We start from the raw sequence: 21,178 nt of genomic DNA on the forward strand, positions 1-21,178 counted from the left end.
GTGTATAAAAGAGCAGGCCACATCACCCCTCTCTATCCCCTTCCCTTCTTTTAGTTTTCTTCATGGAATTTAAATTACTTGACTAGAACACATGCTCCATAAGAGAAAAGACTGGTCTGTTTTGTTCTCTGCTCTATCTCCAGTTCCTAGAATGGTGCCTGGTATAGAGTGGGTGCTTAATAAACATCTGTGGAAGGAAGGAATGAAGGAAGAAAAGAAGGAAAAAGGCAAAAGAGGAAGAAGAAAGAGGAGGAAGAGGAGGAGGAAGGCAAGAAGGAATGAAGGGAAGAAAAAAGGGAAGGAGGAAGGGAGGGAGGAACGAAGATATTCCACAAATATGTATTAAGGGCCTATTATTTTGCTAAGTGCTGGGGTAAGAAACATAATTTGGAACAAGGAAGGTCAGGAATTCACAGGCTTGTGAGACGATGCAGGTTTACAACCACAGTGGCTAAGTGTACGACGGATGCTATGATGGGGAGAAGATCAGGATGCTGACAGGGACACCTGAACTGAAATGGGCTGAGGGGAGGATCATGGATGGCTTCCTAGTGGAGGAGGCCACAGTGAAGCTCTTGAACTGAATCTAAAGAACCATTTGTTGGTGAAATCTGGAAACATGCCAGTCAGGTTTCAGTGGTGGCATAATCAAATTCCTACCGTGGTGGTCCTTCAGGCTTGGGGAGACCCAGTGGGGCCATGGGGCTGCAGATTCACAGGGGAGCAGTCATTCGAGCCACTGGAGTTTCTCTGATTATTTTACTCACCTAAGAAATTATGGGAAATTGTATTTTAAACTGTAGTGTTTTGTCTTGGTATTTTATTTAAACCTTATTCAGGTGCTGCTTAGCTGTACCAGAGTGAGTCCCATGTAAACTAAAATGCTCAGGAGTCCTTCTATCATTGCTTCTTCACTTGCAAAGCCCCTCACCTAAGGATTCTCACACCACTTCTAAAGGCTGTGTCACAATCAGTATGTAAGACTGATTCTGAGGAAGTAAACTCAGAAGAATTAAGTACAATGTACATTTGATGCTGTGTCATAGAGCTGAGAACTTATCAGACATAAAAGAACAAGGAAAACCATGAGTGATTTTACTAAACAGATTTTCTTATACAGCTACTGGATCAATGCCAAGGCATTTTTGGAACTAAAAGGACAGCATGGATGAGCAAATTAGGCTAATATTACTATTAATAGCATTACAGTCATTTTGGACTTTAAAATGGAAAATAAGTGAATAGTACAAAAGTGTGCTATCATTCATTTTATGAAGTGATAGAGAACAGCCAAGTAGGTCTCAAATATGAACTGTTTTAGTGGATGGAAGTATGACATTTAAAAACTGATGACCTAAAAGGGATATAAAGGCATATAATTCTACCAGATCTGAGAAAATCAATTATAATTTACTTAATTGGTTCAGGTATTTTTTTTTTTCTTGCTTGACATAGTAGAATAGTGTTTTGGCCTCTATAGTCTTACAGATGTTTGTTGCACTCAGCTCTAAGCACCTGAAAGAGGCAAATGGATCAAATTTTTGTAAATGGAATAATTTTAAATACCATTGGAGGAGAACCACTTAAACCAGGAAAAAGGAAGATGTTTGGGGATAGCGGGCTGTGGAGTGAGGGCGTCCTCCTGCTTCATGTTTCCATAATCTTTGGGCTTAGAGCTGATGCCACCAGTTCCAGCGTCCTCTCGAGGGTCTACTCTGGAGTGTCTTTTCCAATATCAGCACATGATATTGTGGGCCTATTTATTCTAGCATATATCTTCTCCACCATTTCTAGGGATTTGGGACAAAATGAACACAGGCGTCTGCCATTTTGATCCATCACTCTCCTTCACAATTCTTTTTCGGTATCAACAATCATGCCTAATTTAACTTTTAGAGAAACTAGATTTTACTTTTTCAGTATATTAGTTTGCTTAAGCACATGCCACTGTTATGTTGAACAAATGGGACTCAAAAGATGCAATCACACGCCCCCCACACACACACATATTCTTTGTCCCCACTGTCTATTCACCCTACTTTGTGGAGTTACTTCTTTCTGGTGTCCCTGGATAAAATGTTGTACATATTTTATAATTTTTGTGCTCACTCTCAGATAATAGAAAGTCTATTGGTCACATTTCACTAATTAAAGTATCTCATCAAAATGATAAATTTCATTGAAGGCAAAAGATTTTCTCCTCCTCCAGTTAGAGTGTGCTCCAGGCCAGGGAAGTCCGTAGAGGGAAGTGTGTCCATGTGGGGAGGTTTGGCTGATTTTCTATTTCTTCACTTGCTCTGTTTTTTCCTTCCCTCAGACAACAACTAAAATGCCCTCTTGTGATTATTCTACTAATATTAATTACTTAACTGAGACTGTTTTTGTTAAAAGAAACAGTTTTGTTATCTGACAGTGATCATAAGAAAAGATTGAACAAGTAGTGGAAAAAAAGAGTGAAATCATTTTTCTGATTGTACCCCATGAGTCCCAGTTGTTCAAAATAATGATGGGAAGGGGGCCTCTCTGCTTCTCTCGAGATCCTTTAAATAATCTGTATGTGGAGCTGCTGAGTTCTCCTAGACATGAAAACAGAGCCAGAATTTACAAGAGCAAAACTACTGCTGAGAAATAAGAATCATCCTTTTTTTTTAAGATAAAGACTTTTTAAAGGTTAATTTATTAATTTTCGAGAGAGGGAGAGTGCACACGAGTGGGGCAGAGAGAGAGGGAGACAGAGAATCCCAAGCATCCTCTTCTGAGCCATCCAGGTACCCATAAAGATAAAGACTTTTAACAAAGTCTCAATATTACTTGATGATGATGATTTTTTGGCAATAGTACAAGAAAGCTACAGTTGACAGGGGAAGTGCTGTTTTACAGGGTAAAACTAAACTCTTCAGTTATGACTGAAGATCTGTGATAATAGATGCCAACTTAAGTATTCCAGAGTGAGGTGCCAAATCTGTCACGTAGAACATGCGAAGCATTTGGGGGAAGTGACTGGTTTTGAGCCTCTTGGTCCCTTATCCACCTTGAAGATTAAAAAAAGAAAGAAAGAAAAGGCTGAAATTAAAGAGACCTGGCTGAGAGTATTTGGAATTTGGAGAGAATTTCTGTGCTGAGTTCGACCCCTCCTATCCCCACAGGATAAGCTACTTCATTCTGGGCAGGGAATTTGATTAAGTATTACCCTGAAGTTGGGAAACTTGGTTGACTGAGGTCTGACTTATTCCCAAAGCAGCCTGTGGCATCAGAGAGGGAACTTGACTTGAAAAGTATCTGCAGGGGCACCTGGGTGTTTGTTGGTTAAGTGTCTGACTCTGGCTCAGGTCGTGATCTCACAGTTCATGAGTTCAAGACCTGCGTCAGGCTTTGTGCTGACAGCTCAGAGCCTGGAGCCTGCTTCTGATTCTGTGTCTCCCTCTTTCTCTGCCCCTCCCCTGATCATGCTCTGTCTCTCTCTCAAAAATAAATAAACATTTAAAAAATATTTATAGAAAAGGAAAATATCTGCATTTCCTTCAGTATGAGTCAGAGGAGTCTGCTTTCTGGGGACCCGATAAGCAACATAAGAAAGAAATGTCAATTAGTGATCATCTAAAATGAATCTTCCCAAGAGAGATTCTTCTGTAAGTAAGTCATCCACAGCAGAAAGAGTCTGTTTACCCTCAAATGTGGAACTTGAGGGGCAGTCATAAATGACTTTCTCTTTCCCTGTGCCAGTTACCCAGGTTACATGTCTACTGGGATTTCTTAAATGCTGTACATACAGGAAGAGTTCATCTTGGAAGATTACAAGTTGGGACTTTAAGAAAAATTGATAGGAAAATGGGGAATAAGAATAAAGTTATGAAGCAAACTTCCTATACACACATTAGATATTTTTTAGATTATCATTTGACTCAAGCTAGATTTTATTATGCAAATTTAATGGAAATTTTAGTGATTATCCTATGAGTTTGTGCTCTGTTAACTTAGCTATCTCACACACCAAATTGCCAATCTCCAGTTTGTGATATATATATGTATATAGAGAGCCCAAAAGACTTTTAAACATATGGTAGTGCTTTTATAAATTATGCACCCTTATGTCAGGTTATGAACATTTCTAGGCCAAAGTGATTTTTCACATTAAAATGGTGTAGGATTAGGTTTGCCCACATGCAACAGAAACCACAGATCAACAGTGGCTGTTCACATAAGGTTTTATTCTTTCCCGTAAAGAGTCTGGAGGATAGCAGGTCAGGACTGGCGTGGAAGTCGCGCAGATTGTCAGAGACCTATTCCTTCCAGCTTTCTACTCTGCCATCCTTTGTGCAGAGTCCAACATGGTGGCTAGAAGCCTGTCATTATGTTCACATTTCAGACAGCAGGAAGAGAAAAACAGAAGCAGGACCTTTCCTGGAGGTTGTATAAATTACTTCCATTTATGTCTCGTTGTTCAGAACCAGCCACTAGTTCTATTTACATATAAAGGAGACTAGAAGTTTACGTGTTACGTTGAGCACCAGGTGTCGTATGGATGTGTTAAATCACTATATTGTACACCTGAAGCTAATGTGACACTGTAAGTTAGCTAACTGGAATTTAAATTAAAACTTTAAAAACTTTTTTTTAAAAAATAAAGGACACTAGAAAATGTAGTTTGAAACACCATATGCCCACCTGAAATTTTGATGTTCTATTACTGATGAAATTGAGGGACAACATTTGCCCCTGATACAGGAAACAAAGGTTCAGACTGGGCTCTGGAGGCAGATGGCTTCTCTTGGACCTTTGGCTCCACCACTTACTAGGTTGTAACTTTGATCAAGAGTCTAAAACTTTTTGTGTCTTTATTTTTTCCAGTGTAAAGTGGGGATATTAGAGTTTTCATGAACGCTTAACGTGAAGACATTTAGAATAGCGTCTGACATGTGCTGTTGTTATTACCATTATCCCCAGGCTTTACTGCAACTCACTAAGCTACAGTCAGTAGAGACTCTGGAGTTAGTTTACTATTCTAGCCTGGAATTTCATAGATATGGATTGATCAATGAATGAGTCAGATTGCATGTTTTGAATTGTGTAACTTCTACCTTCTCACTGGTTTACCTAGGTGTTACTTAATCTGTTTCAGCCTCAGTTTTCCCTTCCCTAAAATGAAGAAAAACTATGCCAAGTGTTCTTCTTTTCTCCCTTCAGATCTACTTTCCACCCTTCTCAACCTTGCTCTGTGCCCAGAAGCTGACCTTTATGGATGGCTTTGATGAGTTTCCTTGTCCTCTGGCTTTCTGTTCAGATTAGCCTGTGGAAGGCACTCACAGATGATCAGAGGTGGTGGGCGAGTTAGCTTGGACATTTATTCTGTGATTTTCTCCCTGCAGGGCCATGGTTTGGCAGTGGCTGTGTGCTATAGACTGAATGTTTATGTGCCCCCAAAACTCAAATGTTGAAATCCTAACCCCCAGGGTGATGAAATTAGGAGGTAGGTCCTTGGGAAGTGATCAGGTCATGAGGATGGAATCAGAAATGGGATTAGTGCCATAATAAAAGAGACCTCAGAGAGTTCCTTCCCCTCCTTCTGCCGTGTGAGGGTACGATGAAAAGATGGCTGTCCATCAACCAGGAAGTAGGCTCTCACCAGCCACTGCTGGTGCCTTGATCTTGGAGTTCCCAGCCTCCAGAACTGTGAGAAATAAATTTCTGTTGTTTATAAGTCACTCAGTTTATGGCATTTATAAGGGCAATCCAAATGGACTAAGATACCGTATGTCTGTTCTGAAACCCACAAGTACCAAGTGACCTTCTCTTTACAGCTATAGGCCTTACTAGTTTCCAGTAACTGCCCTACCCTATGGCTCTCCACAATTGCTACCCTCAGAGTGCTTCAACATTTTCTGAATGCTGGCCACACTTTTATAAACTGATCTTCCATTAAACTCTACTCAGTTACCCATTTGATTGTTCTTTTCTTTCTGTGACTACGATTGATACACAAGACTCATAGGATTGCTTTCAGTATTTAATGAAATCATGCCTATGAAGTGCTTAATACTCAGTCAATAAACTTAAATCCACTAATGCTATCATCTGTTTTTCTTTTAACTCCTCATTATTTCATGTTTGCAAATATCTTCGTTTCATATAATTTTCAAAGGTGTTGATTGATTGAAAATGTTGAAATATTTTACTGCTGAATATGACCAGAGCATTATCTAAGGTTAATTTTTGGGTCAACCTTACTCATTAAAACAAAATTGTGCATAGTAATTTATTTCCCAAAGTAAATGTCTTATTTTTTTGTTAAAGTATATAATATGAAGCTCAATAATACAGTGTCTTTTACCATGGACTTGTGAACCTGGGAATCTATGAGGAAGAGTAGTTGAGCAAAGGGTATAAGGAGTCAGAGCTGAGAAATTGGGCTGGGTGGCTGGTGATTCAGGAGGTTGAGGCCTTAGAGAACATTGGTCAGAGAAGCCAAGGATCTATAGAGCCATGGAGTAGACCAGGGAACCAGGACCAGAGACTATAAAACTGCTTTGAGTAGGGTAGGCTCCCAGTTACAGCAGAACCTTATTCTACTGACCCAAAGTGGGCCATGGGTATTTGACTATAGCTAAGATACTCTTGCAGTTCAAGTCTCCAAATATCTAAACAGAGATTTTTCTCTCTCTTAAAAAAAAAAAAAAATATATATATATATATATATATATATATATATATATATGTATGTATATATTTATATATATATATATATGGGTGTGTGTATATATATGTGTATATATACATTATATATATGGTATTAGTGTGATCTAGGACTTCATTGGATGTCTTAGGGAGGTTAGTCTTCAGGTTTGGGGAAAGTAATGGGTTCTCTTGGTCGTGGTGAGTTCTGCTTCTCTGCTGTGAACCTCCACATTCATGATCTTCTAGAGTTTGGAATGGAAAAAATATTGAATACTCAATGCCAATTTTTGTTCATAAGATCCCCTAGATGTTACCCCTGATGCTTCTTCAATTGGTTTGAGGACATCTTGCAATTTGCAGGTTTTTCTCATAGGAGTAATTGCTTGATAGCTTGTTGAGTCATCCTTGATAGAGAATGGATGATGATGGTGCTGCTGCTGCTGGTGCTCATTGCTGGTGCTGGTATCTGAAGTCCCATGTGATTTACAAAGCAATTGCTACAAACATTTTCTTACTTAGAGAAATTAACATATATGATCCTTGAGAAGAAAGGAGAAAGCAGTATTTAGTTGAAGGCATTTCATAGAAACAACCAATTTGATTTTTTTATTTTCCAGTAACATAGTAAGGAATTGGCATTTTCACATATTTACAATGAAATCATTGACTGCTAAGAGGTATTTTTTTAAGTTTATTTATTTTTAAGAGAGAGAGAGAGAGAGAGAGAGAGAGAGAGAGAGACGTGGGGAAGGGGTAGAGAGAGTGCGAGAGAGAGAGAATCCCAAGCAGGCTCCAGACTCTGAGCTGTCAGTGCAGAGCCTGGCGTGGGGCTCAAATCCACAAACTGTGAGATCATGACCTGAGCTGAAGCTGGACACTTAACCAACTAAGCCACCCAGGCGCCCAAAGATATTACTTATTTTTTAATGTCAACAGCGTCAACAATTACAATCAATATATACTTTGGGGCACCTGGGTGGCTCAGTCAGTTAAGCATCTGACTCTTCATTTCAACTCAGGTCATGATCCCAGAGTTGTTGGGTCAAGCCCCAAGTGGGGCTCCTCACTGAGTGTGGAGCCTGCTTGAGATTCTCTCTCTCCCCCTTTCCTTGTACCCCTCCTCCTGCTCACACACACACGCACTCCCTTTCTCTCTCTCTCTCTCTTAAAAAAAAAAAAATCAGTAATGTACTTCAACAAAAATATTTTAGTAACTGACCATTTTTGGCAATGTATTTACTTTTCTCATATGTAGCTTCTATTTTTCCAGATTTGGATATCAGAAACACATGAACAAATGGCACAAGTTTATTTAAACAGAGAATTGGCTACAATAAAGAGAAAGGCTTTACTGAATGAAGAAACAATGAGCTCTGGGATTATTGAAAGGTATTCTTAATACTTTCCTTCACTTACAGAACATATATGTGCAGGAAAGGGTCTGGATGAGCAGTGAGGAGGTGCAGTGGCCCTGGATACCCATTACAGGAACACATCAAGCACGGTGAACACATCTCAATCTCCTGTGCTTTCTGTTCATCCTGTTCCCCCTGTCTAGAATTCCCTTTCCTTCAAGTGTTTGCCAATCAGCATTACCCATTCTGGGTCCTCTTTACACATTTTTTTTTTCTGGTCAGTGTTCTGACTATTTAGGTTTGAACACCAGCTCCACCATTTACTTGTGAAAGTAAACAGTATCTATAATCTTCAGGTTTTCAACCTGTAAAATGGGAATTAAAATCAGTATCTACTTCATAAGGTTGTTGGGAAGTTTAGGTGTAAAGAAGTATGAAATGTTCATAGAAATATTGCCTGACAAGCAGTAAAAATTAGGTGAGCTGTCAATCAGGATTAATTGCTCTTATATTCTTGCCCTCTGAGCATTTTGTTAATGCTCTACATAACAGTTGGATTTACATTCTACTTATTTATATGTATGTGTGTTTCCCTTGAAATCGTTCCTTGAAAGTAGGAACTATTTCTTTTTTTAAAATTTGTTTAACGTTTATTTATTTTTGAGAGAGACAGAGTGTGAGCAGGGAAGGGGCAGAGAGAGAGGGAGAGAGAGGGAAAGAATCCCAAGCAGGGGTGCTGCCAGCACAGAGCCTGATGTGGGGCTCAAACTCACAAACTATGAGATCATGACTTGAGCTGAAGTCAGGAGTTGGACACTTAACCAACTGGGCCACCCAGGCACCCCATAGAACTGTTTCTTATCTGTTCATATCTGTAGTCCTGAAACTTGGTATAGTGCCTTTCCATGGAAAACTCTATCCATAGACTTTGTCTTATCTTGTAACTATTGGAAAATGCAGTGAAAACAATGACAAAATGCTGAATTTTTAATTTACTTGTTGGGACATTTTATTTTGCAAAGTGCGTGAAAGGTGCAGACATGAAAATCTTTTAAAAATCTATCATAAAAATTCCTCCCCAGCTATACCACCCATGCATTTGTAATAATTTTCTTCATGGTTATACAAGTTATAATTGAAAGGAGGATTCAGAAACTGACCAATCCCATTAATGGTTATACAAGTTATAATTGAAAGGAGGATTCAGAAACTGACAAATCCCATTAATGGTTATACAAGTTATAATTGAAAGGAGGATTCAGAAACTGACAAATCCCATTAATAACTGGAGCTCCTGATAGAGTATTTTCTCAGGTAAAAATTTTGTCTACTGCCCCCATCACTGTGTCCCTTGCTCACAAAATCAATAGTTGAAGCAGGTACTGGAGCACGTTGCACTGTGTGCCCACCTCCAGCCAGCTGGTAATCCTGTTCATCCAGGAGCCTCTGTTGACCTAACTATCCTTTCCCTACAGTTAACAAGTATATCCCAAATTATAGGTTCTATCAATTTTATTACTATAATTAATACAAAACCACAAGCCTTATCTCAATACCAAGCACCATTATTTGCTTGATCAGTCCTACTTACAGCCATACATTTACTACTATCACTCTCCATTTTTTTTTATTTCAATACGTTTTATTTAACCTAACACATACCAAATATTATCATTTCAGCATGTAATCAATACACACACTATTTTTTTAATATATGAAATTTATTGTCCAATTGGTTTCCATACAACACCCAGTGCTCATCCCAAAAGATGCCCTCTTCAATGCCCATCACCTACCCTTCCCTCCCTCCCTCTCCCCCATCAACCCTCAGTTTGTTCTCAGTTTTTAAGAGTCTCTTATGCTTTGGCTCTCTCCCACTCTAACCTCATTTTTTTTCCTTCCCCTCCCCCATGGGTTTCTGTTAAGTTTCTCGGGATCCACCTAAGAGTGAAAACATATGCTATCTGTCTTTCTCTGTATGGCTTATTTCACTTAGCATCACACTCTCCAGTTCCATCCACGTTGCTACAAAGGGCCATATTTCACTCTTTCTCATTGCTACGTAGTACTCCATTGTGTGTATAAACCACAATTTCTTTATCCATTCATCAGTTGATGGACATTTAGGCTTTTTCCACAATTTGGCTATTGTTGTATCACTCTCCATTTTAGCAGCTTGAATAACTAGATTATTAGCCAACTGCAATCAAAATACTGCTTTCTTTGTATGGAACTGTGGGATCACTATATTGACTCCTGACTCTAACGTGACACTGTATGTTAACTACACTAGAATTAAAATAAAAAACAAAAAGGATTTAAAAAATCCAGCCCCAAATAAGTTTTGTATAGCTCTGAAAGTTTATAAAAGTTTATAAATGTCAGTCTGACATATTCTCTAAAAATTATTGTTTTGTTTCCAGGGACACTGGATTGCCTGCTACTGGCTTTGGAGCTCTCTTTACTAGACACCCACCAGATCATCGCAAAATGTTAGTAGTCCCTAAACCTGCTGCAGATTGCACAAAATACTTCTTAATTAATCAGGAGGTTTGTTTGCGGAGGTGAGGGGATGAGGAGTCTACATAGTCAACAAAATACCCTTTACATAGCATTTCACAGACTCCTTTAACAAAAGTATTGTTTTCCCATCAATATGCAAGCACTAGTAATAATAATATAGTCAATCCTCATTATTTGCAGATTCTGTATTTGCAAATTCTCCTACTTGCTATAATTTATTCGTAACCCCCAAATCAATCAATGCTCAGGGTGCTGTTGCAGTCATTCACGGATCTGCACAGAAAGGCAAAAAAAAAATTGAGCCAACCAGTGTGCACGTTCCCAGCTGACCTGGAGGAAAGTAGAACTGTATCTTCCCATTTTGGCTCTTGTACTGTACCTGAGTGTCCTTCTCACAGTCTTTTACTGCAATGACTTTTGCCTTTTTGCGTGTGCCTTTTGTTGGTGATTTTGCTATTTGAAATGGCTTGCAAGTGCAATGTTAAAGTGCTGTCTTGTGTTCCAAGCACAAGAGGACTGTGATGTGACTAATGGAGAAAACATGTGCATTAGGTAAGTTTCCTTCAGGCATGAGTTATGGTGCTGTTGGCCATGTTCAATGTTAATGAATTAACAGTGCATATTAAAGTGACTTTAAATAGAAACGCAGATAAAACCAGGACACGTACTAATTGGCTGATGAAAATATTGTGGCCAGAGGCTCTCAGGAACCTAACCCTGTGTTTCCCCTAGAGCAACGGTTCAGGGTTTGCTAATTCAGTGTTTGCAGTGACTTTATAGAACATTACTATGAGTTATGAGCTTGGACTATAGAGCAAGAGACTGCTAATTTTTACTGATAAAAGAAATATATTTATTTTGGGGAGGCATGACTTGTTACTACAGAAAACGAATTTATCTTCCACTCATCTTTGTAAACAAGACAAACTTTCATAATTTCTGTAATGACATATAGCTAAGTGATACGGAAATATAGGTACTTACAAGCTCTATAAAATTCTAAGTATTGAATTGTGCGCTGTGTGGACATGGGGACATGTCATCATTACCAGCAATTTAGATGTTTTTGCTTCCTGTGACAACTGTCTGGCATTAGAACTAAGCTACTTTGCAGTCTGCCTGGGCTTGAGGTGGGAAACGTCCTAAATGACAATGCCCCACACCCCATTTCACAGTCACTTGAAATTCTGGCCAGGTGTTCTACCATGCAGGTTCTAACCTTGATTGCTGCAGTGGGGCTGGCCTGGCCTGTGTCTCCCACAGGCTGCTGTAGCATATCTAAGTGGGCTGGAAGGCCCACAGGGAGTATTTCCAAATGATCCCTGAGGAGGGTGGACTTCTGGCTTCCATGAAGATGATGAGCTAAAAAAAAAAATCCCACTGGCTCCCTTCCTTGCACTGAAATCTGGAAATTCTAGCAACAACATGGAAAGGCAGAATGAATCCAGAGGCAGACTTTGACAACTGTATCAAAATGTTGAGAAACTCTAAAGAAAATGATGGGTTAGAGGAAGAGAGGGCTGGGAGATGGAGTAGGGGAGGAGGAGAAGAGAGAAGGCAAAGACTGAAGTCTCTAGATGGAGTCTTGAGCCAGACCAGGATGCAAGCAGTGTTCTCGGTGGGCCAGGCTTATGCAGGAGCTCAAAGAGTCTTGTCTATTGTGTTTGCAAACCTGGAGTATAAGCTGAAAGTTGGATTTCTCTGCACTGGCTTTGTCTACTATTTTTAGTCCAGGACAGAAAAGGAGACACCAGGGCTCTACATACTAGATGATTTGATACCAACAATCTACCTCCCTGAAATCACTCTGATCTCAGCACTGAAATCTGTAATTCCAGCCACAGATGGCCAGTAGATCTGAGTTGTCTCCTCCAACTCCAGTTTGAGAAAGCAATCTTGGATATGGAGGAACGAGGCAGTGCACGTAAAGGAGGAAGAAATGCCAGGGAGAAAAAGCACCATTAAGCCCAGAGAGCGGTAGCAGTGGTGCTCAACCCACATCACCCTCACTCACAGTGAAGACAGGAGCTAGGCCTCCCTTTTCAATGGGCCACCTTTGTGGTCATCAAAGCAGAGGCATCTGGTAGTCTCAGGAATAATACAAAGTTCTAGTTAAAACATATCATGACACATCTAAAGAATAAAAAGCATCATGAAGAATGACAAGACATAGGTGACTTATACCAGAGGAAGCAGACCTGGTGGAACAAATGGAACGGGAATTTAAAGCTCTATTACTTGGGGAAATAAACAGTTGCAAACGTAAGACAAAATAATAAAAATCAATTTGACGTTAACTTTCCAACAGCAACACTGGATGCGAACCCATAACATTGAAATGTTGAAGGAAAAGAATTTTGAACCTAGAACTATTTAAATGGGAGGGTCAGACAAAGATATCTTCAGACACAAGGACTGGTTGCAGACTTACCATCCTGCCACAAGTAACTATAGAACCAGGCAAAATATAGTAGGCAACTGTCATCAAGTGTTGGGTAGCAACTGTGTGTCTCTGTGCTCCTTGAGATGGGGGTGAGGGCGTCTCATTCTCCCTGACTTACTCTCTGAGGACATGTCTTCCAGCTGCGATGCAGGCAGGTGAGCCCCACTGCAGAGCAATATTCCTGTTGAGTTAGGAAGCAGGAATAGGATTTTAGAACTTCTGAATGTGACTCAAACTTGTAGGACCAGGGTGTCAGAGAGAAGGAAGTTGTGTGTGGAGGTGGGAACAGGAGTCCACATCGGGTTCCCTTGGGTTCTCAGTCAAGTATGCGGCCCTGCACGCACTATGGAAATAATAGACACCCCTGGTGTTAAAAAATCAAATAGAACCGTCTGTGGTGTATTCTGAAATTTTACAGTGATGCTCCATCCTACCTGGTAATCTCATGCAGTGGGTTCCACCGCTACATCACCTGCCTTCAAATCTTGGCCCTGCCCACTTACCAGCTGTATGATCTTGGGCAAGTGGCTTAGCCATTTCAGTTTCTTCATTTGTAAAATGAGGATGATAATTATAAAGGTGTCCATGTTCTAGGGTTGCAGTGATGATTAAGCAAGTTAATATACATAAGATAATTAGAAAAGTAATTGATGTGTATGTGGTAAGTGCTGTGCAAGTCTGCTGGGCTAGACACTCAGCAACCTGAGTCTAGAAACTCTATCAATTCAGGGAAATGTTCTTAATTTATTTCATTGATGATTTGTACCTTCCATTTTCTCTGTTCTTTCTTTTTGGAAATCCTTTATTTGGGTGTTGAATTGCTTGGCCTGGTCCTCTACTTTTCTTGTCTTTCTGTTTTATTTTTTTCTTTACTATCTTCTGTTTCTTCGACCCTACTATTGAGTTGTTTTTTGTTTGTTTGTTTAAATCCTTCTGTTTTTATTGGATCCTTTTTTTATTTCATGACTATAATATCTTATCTATCTGGGGATGTTAATGATATAGTTTGTTTTTCTTAAATTTTTTCTCCATGCATAGTCTCTATTTCATGTAAAATGCTTTTTTTGTTTCTGTTTGGGTTTTGTTTGTATGGTATCTATCTGTGCTGGAGGCTTTCTTGAGGGGTCTGGTAATCCTTGCTTTTCTGCTCATGATTAAGAGCCTGTGAGTGAAACTTACTGTCTTGGAGTTTTACTGGAAGGATCTAGGTAGGTCTTCCCTCCCCTCCCACCCCCCAGAAGCCCTGGTGCCAGTATTTTAGTCTTTCCTCTTGGGCTGGTCAGATTCGCCAGAGAAATCTCCCTTATTTGACCCTCTGAAGGGTGAAGGGTTGGCACCTGTGTTCTTGGAGTGAGCAGAGCGTTTTGCTGGGACATCAATATTAATCCTTCATTATGTATGGTCACTGAACCATGTTGTTGATCAATGACTTTCTCTTTCACCCTTTAAAAATTTATTTTTTTAATCTTTATTCACCTTTGAGAGAGAGGGAGAGACAGACAGACAGACAGCACAATCAGGGGAGGGACAGAGAGAGAGGCAGACACAGAATCCGAAGCAGACTCCAGGTTCCAAGCTGTCAGCACAGAGTCCATCATGGACTCGAACCCATGAACCGTGAGATCATGACCTGAGCCTGAAGTCGGACGCTGAACTGACCGAGTCCCCCAGGCACCCCTCTTTTACCTTTTCTAGTGAATAAATTTCTAGTTCCTGCTGGAAGAGAGAAGGTGCAGTACCCAGCAGTGGAGAGTGACAGAGACCTGCGGCTCTAGCTGCTTCTCCAGCAACTCCAGCCCAATTGTCCTTTGCTGCTTCAGGACTTACTCAGCTTTCTGCTAAGTCACACACCACTTGTTTGTTCATCTTCTCCAAGCTTCCAAAACTTGTTTCTCATGTCCCTTTTCCTGTTCTTCATATCCTTGTGGGTTTATTTTTTTAAAGCCTCTTTCATATGATTTTAATGGAGCTTTTTGGAGAAGCAAAATGCAATGTGTACAGTTAATCTTAACTCTGAAGTTGTAAAGTTTCATCTGAAATGTCACCTCCTCCAAAGGACCCTCCCTTCCTACTGTCACCCCAGCCCCTACGACTTGGTAGATCCCTTGTGGGTGTCCATGGCACTGTGTGCTTCTTTTATCCTAACACTATACTCATCTTAGTTGCAATTACTTGCATCCCTGTTTGTCTTTCTTGCTAAACTTGCTCTAAAGGGCAAGACCATGACAGCTCCATCCCCCGTGCCTACCAGAGAGCTTGACCTATAGCAGCTGCATAGTAATCATTTCTTGAATGAATAGATTATTTCTGCTGTTGAACAGAAAATTCTTACAGAGGAGAGGTATTGCTCTTTCCTATCTTATTTGATTTAGGGCTTCAAGACTTGTAGAACCAAAAGTTCTCAGTTCTATTTTGGTAAATGCATTGGAAGACATAGTCTTTTAGAAAAATCAATCCTTCTTAGTTGGAATTGCCGAATTACTTGTTTGTCTTATTTGATTATCAGCAAGGAAATAAATACATGAGTACCTTCAACTGTCCTTCACTAATTCCATATGTAATTCCTTCTTTCAGTTAATGTACACTAATTATAGGATATTCCATACCATAGGATGCTGTGGTGTTTTAGAGTCTGCTTTCTTTAATATTAAATATTCTTTTGCTTCTTACCAACTGTACAGCTGTGGAAGTTAAATGTCAACTTTAAAAGGCAATGAATAAGAATGAGTTTGCTCAATGGACCAAAGTAATGTGCTTCAACTTATAAAAGAAAGGCTGTAATCATAATGTAAATTTAAACTTCCAGTTACCTCTTAACAAAAATCAGAATGTAGGTATAGTTTTGTTGTTAAGGGGACATTAGCTAGATGCATTTATTTTAATTTTTAGATAACATTCATTATATTTTGATGGCACTTGACAGTCCTTTCTTTTTTTAAAAAATGTTTATTTATTTTCAGAGAGAGAGAGAGAGAGAGAGAGAGAGAGAGAAGGCATGAGCACGGGGCTGAGGGGTAGGGGCAGAGAGAGAGAGAGAGAGAGAGAGAGAGAGAATCCCAAGCAGGCTCCCCACTGTAGCAAAGAGCCTGATGTGGGGCTCAATCCCACATATGGTGAGATCATGACCTGAGGGAGACCAAGAGTCAAACACTTAACTGACTGGGCCACCTGGGCACCCAACAGTCTGTTTCTTTTCTCACAACTCAACTGATAGCCAACCTACTTTATTTTGGACCAATATCAAGAAGACACAACACTTTTCCTCCTTAAACTGGCAGCAAACATCTCTGGAACATATTGGAAATCAGAAGGACCACAGTGTTTGGACAGCACTCATCACTCCTGGCCTTACCTAGAGAAAAGGACTCTGTGGATAACTCCTCCCACATATGTCACAGACTGAGATAAATTTTTAAAAATTATAATGTAGGGGGAAGTAAGGCTGAGACTAAAAGCACTATCAATGACTTAACTTTAAAAGTGAGGATTTATATACATTGAGGCTGGATTGAGCTTGTCTAGAAGTAGAGTTATTGTTTCTCTTGAAAGCTGGTTACATTTCTATCAGTGAGTTTCCAAGGAATTCACCCTGACCAGTAACAGCAGGGCTGAGAGTCAGGGAGGCCCAAAGACCACAGCCACAAACAGTGCTCTTCTGATCTCAGGTGGGCACAGTTGCGTGGCTAGGAGGTCTCTGACACATACCCCTTTTACTACACGGGTAGAGACATTAAAGGCATAGCAAAGTAATGAGAGACACATTTCCTTCAAGGCACATAGGAAAAGTGGATAAGAACCTGAATATAATTAGTAAATTAAGATATTCTTTGCCCTCCCATCTTGTTCTCACGAATTCAAGTTCTCGGGAACTTATACGTAATTTGGAAGCTCTTCATGAGGCATGGAAAGCTAATTCACTGATTATCAGAAGGCCCTTAGATATGTGATGATCTATACAAAATGATTTTATGATTTGTCCGTTGTAACAGATAGTTGTAGCTGACTCATTCTAAGAAGTAAGGTTTTCCATGTATAATATTTGGACGGCATCTGTGACCAGTAAGCAAGCAACCAACCAACCAGAAACCAAAACAACAGAACAAATGAAACAACAACAAAAGCTGTATCAAACAGATTCAATTTTGCAAATGAGATTTAGTATAAATATAGTTTTAAGATCTTTTTCTCAGAAGCCCTTAACTTAAATATGCATATTAACCATGCATGGTCCTGGGATAATGGTTCACAGGAGGAGCTAATTTTTTTTGACAGTGAAAGCCAACTCTGGCATAGAATATGCACTGGGTGAGAAGCATACGCATGGGAGCCTGTGTCAGTTTGAGGGCAGCCCAGAAGTACTGACTATCTGCTGGAGGATGGAGAAGTATGAAAGGTAGACCTCTTACAAGGACGCAGTTAACTACTGCATCCTGCCATTTTTACCAAATTTCATTGTATCCCGGTGCTAGTGATTAGTGTATATTGTCAAAATTTTATAATAAATGTGTCTTGTTTCCAGAAGTCATCCAAACACTATGTGATCCACATGACTGGAGAAGAAAGAAATTAATAGTGTTTTGGATCACTGGGTAGCTTTTTGGAGATAGTTGTTTTTCAGAAAAGGCATGGTATGGAGAGATAGGAGACATGGTTCTACTTCTGGGCCTGCACTAAACCTGCTATATGACCTTGTGCTGGCTAATAAGCCTCTCTGGGTTCCAGTTGTTTCCATCTATAAAATGAAGAGATTGAACCAAATGATCTGTAAAGTCCTTTCCTGCTCTAAAATTTTATGGTTCTAAGGAGAAAGGCATCTGTAGTCTCATAAATGGACAAGTTAAATGAGGCCAAAAAGTAGTTCAGGCAGTTAAGTGCTCATTGTTGGCATAGAGCACTTATCCATATGTGTGTGGAGCGATTACTTCCCAGTAACCATAGTGAGCTTAGGCCGCAGCTTAAACTCTTTCAATTTATTTCTCTCACTGGGGCATTTAGCATCTGTAAAACCTTTGGCACTCTTCAGAAGAAAGGGACTGAATATGAATAGTAAGAGGTGTTATTTTGTTTTTTCCTTTTCTCAAACTCCAGGGCAAGGCATTTGCTTTTTTTTCCTACTCAGGCATTTATGTGGTGGCTTGTCTCTTGGTAAAATGCCACCCAGTTGGTGAACATTTTTCCTGAAGGAAAAAAAGTTTTAAAAAATGCCCTGTGATGAAGGTGATGAGGGTAACAACAAAGGAAATGTGAAGAGGAGAATGATATTGTGGAATGAGCATACAATAGGAGTGAGACAGACCAGAATCCCATTCTTGATTCTTCATCTTACTCATTGGAGGACCTTTTGCTTCCCATGCAGTGTAATGTGGCCAGGCTGTGTGCTAATGGGGTGATTTTCCTCCCTGCTCCCACCTCCCTCAAGCCCATGTGTTGGTCATATGACCCGTATGGCCAATCAGAAAGCATTCTAGGATTATAATTGAAGTTTTGGGCAAGATGCCCTAACATTTTCCAGGTAGCAAGTTACAGAGGGCATCTAGCTGTGGGACGAGCATCTCTCTGTAAATGAAGCTAAGCAGAGGTGTGGAAAAAGACTGTTCTGATGGTATTCTTTTTATATGTGCTGGTATTTTCCTTCTTTTTTTTTTTTTTCTTGAGTTTGAGGTAGGTTTCTATAACTTATAACTTTAAGTAATACAACTGATAGCAAATACTTATATGGTATGTATTATGTGTCAGGCACCATTCTGATGTTGCTAACTCATTTACTTCCTACAAAACTCATACGACTTGGTTCCATCTACATTATCTGCATTCTATGGTGGGAAAAACAAAAGCACAGAGAAGTCAAGTAACATGTTCAAACTTTCAGAGCAATCAAGTATGAGTCAGGATTTTGACTGAGATTGTCTAAGGCCAAAGCTCATGGTCTTAGCCACTCTTCTCTTCTGCCTCTTTGAATGCTAGGCCAACTAAGAGAACTCTGAACATGGAGATGTTATTTGCTCCATTTAGGCAAGGCCCAGGTCTTGAGCACCAAGCCATTTAAAGGAAATACTGGTGAAAGGTTCTTTATCTCTTGAAATTTCTAGATTCAATTTTTTCATTTTTCAAATAATATGGCTACTGGTTCCTAAGACATACCTTGGATTTGGTTTGGAAGTTTCCCCCTGTAAAGCAGAGACCTGCCTGAGCTCATCTCACTCACCTGGGATGCCTGGAATGGGTGGCTTGGCTGGTGCTGAATGGTAATGGCTTTTATAGTTGGTCAAATTTGCTGAAATGATTTCAGAGTCAACCTAAATGCTATTGCTCTTTGTGCTACTCCTGCATATAGGGTATCTGCCGTTACCTGACATACATTGAAACCAAACAGCTAAGTAGGTGGGACACTTCCCCATTTGTTAATATTTGGGGGTATGGCTCAGGTCCTGACTTGGCTTGTGTGCCTTGGCACAGGAGTGTTTTAATGGTGGATAGCAATGACCTACTTTATTGCTATCCTTTCAGGGTAATTCATAAAATTTAATAAGAAAATTTATGTGAAAGCACCCGGTATAGTGCTTGTTAGATCCAAAGTTTTGGCATCATAGTGGACTCATGGCTGACTCAGACCATACCTGTCTGTATTGTATCTAACTTCATTAGAATAGCCATTCACACTACACCTACCAAATTAAAGTTCAAGTTTATTTGCATACCCAGGTGTGCTCAGTGAGGCCCTCAAGATAAAATTATGAAGACAGCTTTATTCAATTTACTTATTTGGTCTCTAGTCCCCAGAAACAATCCTTTCCTTCTCTGTGCGTGCATGCCACAGCTCCCATCAAGAGACAGAGGTCATTTTCCTGTCTTATGAATTTGGGCTGGCCTTGTGACTCATTTTGATCAATGGAATGTAGCAGAAGTGATGCTCTGGGACATCAGAGAGCAGACCTTATGAGACTGGTAGTTTCTACTTTCTGATTCTTGGCCTCTAGCCAACATGCTGTGAGAAGCCCAAGACACATGGAAGAGAACCAAGGCATCTGTTGACAGCTCCAACTAAGCTCCCAGACAACAGACAAAACCAACTGCCAGGCATGAGAATGAGCTATCTTGGATCTTTCCATCCATTCAAGTACCTGGATGACTGTAAGTCTCATTAACATCACATGGACCAAAACACTACACAGCTGAGCCCAGTCATCCCACAGAATAATCAGAGATAATAAAATAGTTGTTATTTTAAGCCACTAACTTATACGCCATAGTAGTAGATAACTGAAATAAGCTTCATGTCTCTAACTACCATGATTATATGGCTGCTTCTACCTTTATTTGGCCTACAGGTGAATTTGTGTCATTGCTAATCCATTGGGAATACAAGCAGTTCAAATTTTGGGATTGATGAGGTCATGAAACAAATGAGTGGCAAAGATTTTCAAAATGTTAATATTATGGAATTTATATTTAATCCTGACATTTCCTTTTATTCCACATAATGGTGAGACTGCATTACTAGTATTTCTCTTTATAATATTGGAAATTTATGTGGTTGTCATAATGCTATAATTACTTGAAGTCTTCAGTGAGTCTCAGTGGATAGTACTACACTGTGCATCTTTGAGCCATAGAAGTGGTTTCATAGGAACAAGAATTTTACAGCATTATGGAAATCTTTGCTGCTATCTGTGTTTAATTTGATTCTATATTTAGCACTTTCATAGTTAAATTATTACCTTAATAGATAAGGCTTACATTGCCCTTCAAAATGGCTTGCAAAAATTATTAGTCCTGGGGAAACTATGTTTGTTCCACATATCTGAATTCATCCTTTCGACATAATGAGTGGCTACTATGAATTAGGAACAATTAGATATTAGGAATATAGAGACAAAAGACACCCATTCCTGAAGTAGCTCACTGTCTAATACATGAGACAGAAAAATAACCAATCAGTACTCATGTATCAGTAAGGAATACCCTTGGCTGAAAGTAACAGAAAACCTCACTAGTAGTAACTTGAATAATTAAGGAATTTGGTCATGAAATATAAGGGAGTTAAGACTGGAATGTCACCGGGGCACCTGGGTGGCTCAGTCGGTTAAGCATGGTCTCACAGTTTGTGGGATCGAGCCCCACGGTGGGCTGAGCATGGAGCCTGCTTGGGATTTTCTCTCTGCCTCTCCCCCACATGCATGCTCTC

The 21,178-nt window shown here is 39.8% G+C and overlaps 1 protein-coding gene across 8 annotated transcripts in view; it reads left to right on the plus strand.

Moving 5' to 3' along the window:
* The window catches only part of CFAP95 (cilia and flagella associated protein 95), a 184,101-nt gene that overhangs the window by 36,480 nt on the left and 126,443 nt on the right, over positions 1-21,178 (plus strand). For 6 of the 8 annotated variants that reach the window (XM_086684984.1, XM_086684983.1, XM_086684982.1 and 3 more), the window contains exons 3-4: positions 7,928-8,061; positions 10,451-10,519. In XM_086684984.1, coding sequence (XP_086541110.1) covers positions 7,928-8,061; positions 10,451-10,519 — 203 coding nt within the window. The remainder of the gene's footprint in view (positions 1-7,927; positions 8,062-10,450; positions 10,520-21,178) is intronic. The other 2 variants (XM_086684989.1, XM_025931600.2) reach the window with 1 other exon arrangement.

Source organism: Puma concolor, chromosome D4 (assembly GCF_028749965.1).
Source record: "Puma concolor isolate L17-30 chromosome D4, mPumCon1.1.hap2, whole genome shotgun sequence".
In the NCBI taxonomy this organism is placed as follows: Eukaryota; Metazoa; Chordata; class Mammalia; order Carnivora; family Felidae; genus Puma; species Puma concolor.